The sequence below is a fragment of the Myotis brandtii genome, unplaced genomic scaffold (assembly GCF_000412655.1).
Source record: "Myotis brandtii unplaced genomic scaffold, ASM41265v1 scaffold69, whole genome shotgun sequence".
NCBI classification, from domain to species: Eukaryota; Metazoa; Chordata; class Mammalia; order Chiroptera; family Vespertilionidae; genus Myotis; species Myotis brandtii.
In genome coordinates this window covers 974,203-983,346 of record NW_005370700.1, presented here as the reverse complement: position 1 = coordinate 983,346, position 9,144 = coordinate 974,203, and the positions used below count along the sequence as shown (strand labels likewise).

The 9,144-nt window shown below is 35.1% G+C and overlaps 1 protein-coding gene across 2 annotated transcripts in view; it reads left to right on the top strand.

Moving 5' to 3' along the window:
- The window catches only part of KIAA1468 (KIAA1468 ortholog), a 103,829-nt gene extending 97,141 nt beyond the window's left edge, over positions 1-6,688 (top strand). For both annotated transcript variants that reach the window (XM_005881789.2, XM_005881788.2), the window contains exons 28-29: positions 3,600-3,670; positions 4,961-6,688. In XM_005881789.2, the coding sequence (XP_005881851.1) occupies positions 3,600-3,670; positions 4,961-5,081 (192 nt within the window). In that variant the 3' untranslated portion in view covers positions 5,082-6,688. The remainder of the gene's footprint in view (positions 1-3,599; positions 3,671-4,960) is intronic.
- Positions 6,689-9,144: the final 2,456 nt, after the last annotated feature.

Here is a 9,144-nt window from a genome sequence, read left to right as displayed (position 1 = left end):
GGTCAAGTTTCTAAACTTTCTAAATCTCTGTTTTCCGGCTAATGAAAAGAAAATAGAATTCTACCAAGTCTCCTATCTATCTACTTTAGGACTTCTGTGAGAATCAAATGAGATGAGGCATGTAAAAACGCTTCACAAACATTTGGTTAAACTGTAAATGTTTGCACCTGGCTATAAAGCAAATCAGGTTCCTGGACTGAAGAAACTCCAAGGAGGCTAGTCGCTAGGAAGAGAAAGCCGGGCATTGCTACGTGATGTCATTACCTGGCACCCACAGCGACCCTTTCTGGGCTGGACTGGGCTGTGGGCCACATTTTGTGCCATGGGTTCTTGGCAGCGTTGGCTACGATTTGGTGGGGTGTCGCTCCAGGGTGGTGGTGGGGCCTGTGTCCCACTTGGGGGAAGCTGAGTGTTGGTTTGTCGGTGCCAGGTCCGTGGTGCCGTTTATTTTTAAATGGCCAGTGTGCGTCATGGCAGCTCCTGCATTGAGCATCTGCCAATTAGTGGTAAGTGCATGTCATAGCTACTGGTCGGAGGGAAGGATGGACACTTAGCCTTTTATATACAGTGGGGCCTTGACTTACGAGTTTAATTCGTTCCGAGACCGAGCTCGTTAAGGAACTCGTTAACTCACATTCCTCTATCAACTCAATGCAAAAAATCGGCCGAGAGACAGCTGGTATCTCAAAAAACTCGTTAGTCGGGACACTAGTAAGTCAAGGCCCCACTGTATATAGATTCTATATCTGCAACCTGTCTTTCTATAGCTTTTATTTAATCTGTTATCATGGTTGACTCTCCCTCTTAAAGGAAGCAGAACAAAATAAAAACAAAAACTTTCCTTCATACCTCCCCAAATCTCTTTCCCTCTCTTTAGTCTGCTCACTGTGTCAACTTGCACAGTGCCTGTTGGTATACCATATTCATTACCATCACACTAATCCAGTGAACTGTTCTTCCTAAGATTGCTGATGATCAAAGTGAAAGGACACTTTTCAGATCTGATAGGACTTATATAGGAGTCCATACCCTTTTCATCCATATCTTGTCAACAGTTGGTATTCTTAAGACTTTTTAGGTTTGTTTTGTTTTGTTGTTTTTTAAAGATATGTTTTTATTCATTTTCAGAAAGGGGAAGGGAGAGGGAGAGATGGATAGAAACATCAATGATGAGAGAATCATCAATTGCTGTCTCCTGCACACCCTCTACTGGGGATCAAGCCTGCAACCTGGGCATGTGCCCTTACCAGGAATTGAGCCATGACCTCCTGGTTCATGAGTTAATGCTCCACCACTGAGCGACACTCAAGACTTTTTAATTTGATGGGTATAAAATAGTGTCTCATTATGGTTTTTATTTGCAGTTCTCTGTTTATTGTCGAACTTGAGCATCTTTTGTATGTTTACTGTATAGACTAGTTATGTTCTTCAATCAAAGCCTATTTAGTTTTTTTACCCATTTTTCATTTGGGTTATCTTTTTTCTGTTATTTCTTCAAAGTTTGTTATATATTTGGAATACCAGTATTTTATTAGTTTTGTGAATATCTTTTTCAGTTCGTGATATGTCTTTTCACATTTTTGGCATTGATCATTTCCAAAAGACAGTATCTCCTATACTTCTAAAATGTTTAAAAGTTGTATTTTTTTATTTAATTCTTAATCCATCTAGAATTGATGTGAGGTAGTGCTCCAGTTACATTTTTTTTTTCTCTGTGGATAAGCAGTCGTCCCATTATTGTCTGTTGAACAGCTAATCCTGTCTATACTGATTGGCAGTGCCACCTCCCTCATGCATAGTCTCCATGTGTGCGTGTGTCTGTTATTAGGGGGCATTCTTTTCCATTGGTCTCATGGTCAGTTACTAAAACAATGATATACAGTCTTCATACAGTAGCCTTGTTAAAAAGTCCTGAAACCTACAAGGGCAAGTGCAGCATTGCATTGTGGCCTTTTTCTAGGACTGTTCATGACCCTTAGCTTTTTCATATAAATTTGAGCATTATCTTAACAGGTTCTAAAAAAAATCTCATTCAGATTCTTATTGAAATTGAATTCATTCTAAATTACTTTGGGGAGATATCATCTTCATGATTTTAAGCCTTTTTATCCAGAAAATGTTATAGCCTACATTTATTTAGATGTCTTTCAATAAAGTTTTATAATTTCATCTGAGAAAATGTGACACCTTATATTTATATTATAATGCTATCGTTTTTAGGATTATATATTTTTTAACCCTTTGTTTTTGTATAGGAATACATATAACTTTTGTATGTTGAATGTAAGTCTGGCCAACTTGAGAAACTTTAGTATCCTAATAAAATGTCTCTGGATTTTTGTGTGTATGTTTTATATATAGAACTGTCATCTGCAAAGAATATATTCTTTTTTTAATACTTTATTGTTTTATTTTTATCTTATTATAGGATCTGTATTGCTATCCCTTTTTCACTTCTGATATTAACTTGTTTTTTGCTTTCTCTTTTAAAGAGTTTTGATAAGGATTTATTGATTTTATTAATTTTCCTAATATTGAACTTTAGGCTGTGTTGTTTTTTTCTCTATTCGTTTTCTATTTTATTGATTTCTATTTTCATCTTTATTTTTGCTTTCTTTAGGTTTAATTTTTTTATATTTTTCTGATTTCTTGAGGAATCTTGGATTTACTTTTAACTATTTTTATTTATGTAACTTTTTAACTTTTCTTTATTTCTAACACATCAATTTAAGGCTGCTCAGAAAACCTTCATGTAACATTCTTCATCTTGGCCTCCTTACTCAGTGTTCTTTCTAAAGCCCTTATCACCTTCTAATATACAATCTAATTGATCTGTGCTTTTGTGTTTATTGTCTAGAATATAGGAATATAAGCTTTTCACAAGGAAGGAATGTTGCTCGTTTTATTTGCTGCATTCTCTATGTTTTAAAAAGTTCCAGGGACATAGTAGGTGACAGATATGTGTTGTTTAGTGACCTCCATTCCCAAACACAGGCCAAGAATATTCAGGAATGCCATTTGTTTCTGGCATGGTTGCTAGCAATAGGAGCAGCAGCTTCTTAGACTCCTCCACCCTTTCCATCACTACTCCGTCTCCCTGCAAAAATGATGTGAACTCTTGGACCCCCAATGTATAGTATCCCAGACTAGTAGCCACAGACCTACTAGGGCTCTGCTGTAAACATTAAAATAGAGCACCTTGCTTTTTGCAACGTGGAAAAAGCAAAGATATATAGGATAGAACAGCTTTTACTGAGAAAATGTGTGTGGCCATGGTAGGCATATATGTTAAATGTATAGATGTATACATATTTTACTCTTAACATTAGATGGTGGGGGAAACTAAGGAAGAATGGGAATCAGATTTAGAAGGAAGGTTAGTGAAAATCAAAATGAATTATTGTTATATAATTGAGATCTTTTAACGCTATTTCTGCACCTGATTTAGAAACCTAATGTGAATTCCTTTAACAAAGTAACTGTGAAAACTTTACATTTTTTAAGTAAAATATTAGCTTATGGGAATATTAAAAACTTTAGATTAACCATAGCATTTCACTATGTCAACTGTATTTCACTAAAGTTATTTTTTTAATCAGGTTATTTTAAGTTCCATGATAAAAGAATGTGAACAAAAAGTAGAGAATAAGACTGTCCAAGAGCCTCAAGGGTAAGACGTTAATTCCTTTTTAAAGACTTCACGTTAACCTTAAATTCTGTAAATTTTCTATATGTGGTCATGGTGTTTTATTTTGTGTTATTTTGTAGTCAATTATTTGGCAGATATGAACATTCTTTAAATTAGCAGTTCTCAAATGCTCGTCCGTAACCCACCTGTATCAGAATTATCAGGAGAATTTAAAATTCAGATCTCTGCCCCATAATCTGTGCCTCCTCTCAACATTCTCATTCAGCCTAGAGATGTGTATGTTTAAAAGCTTCCAGAGTTTATACGTGCTGGATTTGGGAACCACTGGTCAAATAGCTTCTTAGAAATTTGTGACAGGAGTTTGTAAGCTGTAACTTGACAAACTGCATAAAGGATTATAAACTTGTGCTTCTAACCAAGCTAATTAGAATTCAGAGATCCGATGGAATGAAAATACAAACATAGATATGTAGGAGTGAAGTTGGGCATTGAGGAGAGAAAGTACAGTGGGGCCTTGACTTACGAGTTTAATTCATTTTGTGACGGAGCTCGTAACTCAAATTACTCGTATGTCAAATCAAAAGTGAACGAGTGAGACATGTGATGCTGGGCTGATGTTGTGGCGTTCACTGTGACGTTCGCTGCGCCAACTAGCGGTGGGGTATCTGAAGCTGGCTCGTAACCCGAATTTTAGCTCGCAACTCAAAGCAAAAAATCGGCCGAGAGACGGCTCGTATCTCGAAAAACTTGTTAGTCGGGACACTCGTAAGTCAAGGCCCCACTGTAATTTGCAAATAGACTGAGTGTCCTCTTAGCTCTGGCTGAAGTAACCTTGAGCAGTTCATCTAAATGGACACAGTTACATAAAAAATTCAAAGGTGTTTTAAAGCTGACTGCCAGGAATAAGTGTTTCATCCTGTCAGGCTAGGTGTAGACACACACACACACACACACACACACACATACACACAGCCTAATGAGTTAGGTAATAGAATTATTTTCATTTTTTAGATGAGGATTATATTACAAATGAGATTAAATAACTTACCCAGGGTCACACAGCTGGTAAGAGACAGAGCCAAGATTCAGTCTCATTCCTGACTTGCTCCTAACTACTACACAATATTGCTTCCTTTAATATAAAGGATGAACCTGAAAGCTCCTGACCTCGTATGGTACATAGAAACCTCCCCATACATATTAGTTTCCCTTTTGTGATACCAGTTCATAATGTATTAACTAAAGAAGTAGAAAAAAATGATATTTTAGTTTTTTAATTGATTTATAAGAATTTTAAACTTTCTTCTCTAGCTCAATGTCAATTGCTGCAAGCTTAGTGAGTGAAGATACAAAGACGAAGTTTTTGAACAAAATGGGCCAATTGACAACATCAGGTGCCATGTTGGCCAATGTGTTTCAGAGGAAGAAGTAAAAGCCAGAAGGAAGTCCCCAGTAGACACTATGATGGACCTCAAGCAGACTGGTTCCTTGTACTTGAAGTACTTGCCTTTTTTATTGCTTTGTTTTATGTTCTTGAATTATAATTTTATCCTAACCTCCAAAGATATTTGCACTGCTTTTGATTATTACTGTATACCTGTTAATTTTGGAGTTATAACTGTGGTGATAGGAAATTGAGTTGATACTCTGTACCAAGTAAGTCCCTCTTCTATGTTCCTGTCCTTAAGAATATTTTTTTTATATATATATATAGTGAAGAGGGGTTTTTGTTTTGTTTTTTAATTTTTGGATGGGATATTGGCAAATATCTGTATTATACACTAAGCTATTACAATGGTACTTAAAATAATGTAAATTTGAAGTCATTGTTATAAAGTAATAAAAGTGGAGATTACTTAAGTATTTAAATTATGAAAAAATAATGCAGACTTTTTATTGTTTCTTAACTGATTAGAAAGAGCCACCAGCATTACTCTGTGCCTTTTGGACTTCAGTTTGTGTGTCTGTGGGAATTGTGTGCATTCCATTCACACAGTATTTATAGCGCTGTGATGAAGTTGAATTACAGATCCTGCAGTACATGGATAATAATGAAACTTTCAACATTTCAGAGCTCTCCTGAATATTCTTTAAGTGCTATTTAAACCTCCCCAGCACTCACATGCATATTATGGACTTACCTGAGGAAAGACAACACATAAACATGGGGAGTGGTAACCAAGGTGAATTTACAAACTGCTGTGTAGTAGATTTAAATATTAAAAAATAAATGTAAGTAAGAAGAGCTAATAATTGTGAAAATTTTCCCAAATTGAAATACAGAAGAAAAAAATGGTTCAAATCTGAAATTGAACACTTATTTATGTAAAACATTTTATTTAAGGTATTTTCTAATGATTTTAATTTTACAGATTATCTTTTCATTCTGCGTGTTACAGAGAAGTACCTTTAAGTTAAGGACTGTTCTCTTTAAGCTTTGGGGCCTGTTCTTTTCCCTGTAAGCTAAAAATGCATTGGCTAAATTATTATTGGTTAGTTAACACCTTGTCCCTTAAAGTCAGTGATTGTTCTTGTATTTGATGTATATTACATAGAGTCTAAGTCAGTGTACAGGTCCCCTGGAATTTGACAGTTGTCTATAAAGTAACGCATCTTGAAGTAGAAAAGAGTGGTACTGGACTTAGAAGGGGGGAGATTGGTTTGAGGGGTTAATGTGAGGCCTTTTTGAAAAAATGATATTTTAATAAAGAATTCTTGTTTGAGCACAGTCATTGCACATGGGTGATTCTCATGTTTGTTGAATAAACTGGTTTCATATACTTGGAACACAGTTGGATTACATTCATTTTCCAAAAAGCTACCTTATCACACATTCAAGCTTATAAGTCAGTTGACATAAGCAAAGCCATTTCACAAGTTCATTCTGAAATCATTTCTTTTACCGACAGTGTAATAATTGTTAACAAACTAGTCTTTCTGAAAACTGTTGGATTCTAGGCATTCCTGAGAAATTGAAAGTGGCTACCTTTCATGTCAAAAATGTTGATCTATTATAAATAAAATGTTTTGCATACTTGTTTTGTTTTTGGCTATGTGTATTTACTTCCATTTTTGAAACACTATGTCTTTAAGCAAAAGGAAATGAGAAAACATATACTCATTAAAATGTACTAATATGTTATTTTAGGAATATAATCTATACGAATTACCTATTTAATTTACTTTTACTAAAAAAAGATCATTGCTATAAAATTAATACATTTTCAGTGATGACTTAAAGAAAAATGTTTAAATACTCATTTGCTTTGAACTATAGCAGAATAAGTATGTTTGTTACCAGGTAAATAAATATAATGTATTTTTATTGTGATAACTTTTGTTAATTTGTGAATCCATTTATCTAATTGCTAATGGTTTTTTTAAAAGCCATTAGCTAGCTAGATATATTTTATACACTATATTTTGAGTCTCCTGTATATTATAAATATCTAAATGTCAGTAGGACTTCACATTTATTTTCATATTGATTTTTATACTAAAATATGGATTCTTTAAAGACAAGACAGACACTAATCACTGAGACTGTGTTCTTCCAAACAGGCCATAAAACTCCCATACTTACTTTTTTAAAACAAATTAAAACGGCACAAGTTTAAGTATGCAACTTAACAGAAAGCTGTTTGCCAAATAATGAAAGGCCAATTTGAAATTATGCCTATTTCAAAGGCAAGCCAGAGCTTTAAATTTTTCAAACAGCCACAAGTGCCATAATCAGCAATTTTGCTGAATTATTCCAAGAACGATGCTCGAATGAATAGTAGCAATATCTAACTCTATACATAGATGTCTTTGACCTTTATTTGCATCAGTCTCTGCTTTGGAAAGATTACTTTTCTAAACATCAGATTAATTTACAATCTAAAATTGTGAGTAAGTAATTTTTGTTAAATGCATTTTTATTAATTTCAGAGAGGAAAGGAGAGGGAGAGAGAGAGAGAAACATCAGTGATGAGAGAGAATCATGGATCGGCTGCCTCCTGCATGCCCCCCACTGGGGATCGAACCTGTAACCCGAGCATGTGCCCTGACCGGGAATCGAACTCGTGACCTCCTGGTTCACAGGTTGATGCTCAACCACTGAGCCACACCGGCCGGGCTGAAATTATGAGTAAGTAATTTTAATGGGATTTCAATTCAAGGTACTATGAAATTTCTTTTTCTTACATAAATTAAAAATTGGTTCAAATAAATGGTCTCTGATAAAGTTTGGAGAGGTAAAATCAGTATGTATTGAATTGACTTTTCATGACTCCAGTTTTTATGATAATCTGTGTTTGACCATGATTTGAACTTTAAGGACAGATACTACCTTGTTCATCTGCGATAGCAAACTAGAGCTAATATTTTGTGTTGATTACTTGTTTCTTAACTATTTTTTGTGTAAAGGATGTAAGGGTGTCCCAAAAAAATGTATGCACATTTTAACAGCTGATAGCTCAATTTTGAAAATGAAATGTATTTTAATAAACACTGCCTTTATAATTATTAAAAATGTGTGTCTACATTTTGGGGAGACACCCTTTGTATTTAAAGAGCTTTGTAATTAGCAATTTTAATTACTAAAATTCTTCAAATTAGGCAACACAATTCCATCTTTATTTTGGATGTTAATTCTCTTATAAGCAAACTATGAATTCAGCCTTTCATGTGACTAGATGTGTTTGAAAGTTCTAAGGTAAATTTACAGTGCATTTGTTTTTGTTACTATTTTATTTCAGTGCATTTAAAAAATAGCAGATTAAAGATATATGCTACTAATAAAAACTGATAAATGTATCTGGAAGATTTGTGCACACTGGCAAAATAATTGAGTTTTAGACTATTTCCATTCTACCTAAGAATGTCCTGTGTGCCTTTCACCTGTGGAGTCAGCGCTTTAATCATAATTTCAGCGGCGTGTCTGCTCATTCATATTTTCCCTTCAGGACTAACTGCTGGAAACTGCTTTGATTGCCTTCTTTAATATATAAATATATCCTATCTAATAATAGACAAACCTTTGCTACGCTTCCCATTGGCTAATCAGGGTGATATGCAAATTAACTGCCAACAAAGGTGGCGGTTAATTTGCATACGTAGGCGCAATGCTGGGAGTCAAAAGGGGAAGGACGGAAGAAGCCGCCTGCCGCTGATGGTGATCGGAAACCCAGGCAGCAGGCAAGAGCTGGGTGGCAGCTGCCTCTTCCCTGTCCCCCCCACACCCCCAGCCAGTGTTCGGAGAAGTACCTGTATTTTTTTTTTCAAAGTACCTGTATTTTTAATAATTTCTTGACATGGTAAAAGAATTTTACATTACAATCCAAGGGTGGTGGGGTGAGGAGAAGGAGCAGCAGAACAATCCCACAAACAAAAAGGGAAACAGAAATGCATGGTGGAAGGGATTTGAAGGGTGGGTAGGGGCATTGCCCAAATAAATGCAATTGGTTTGTTACTGAGTACTATTCATGGGAAGACAGCATCCTGACTCCTTCTCT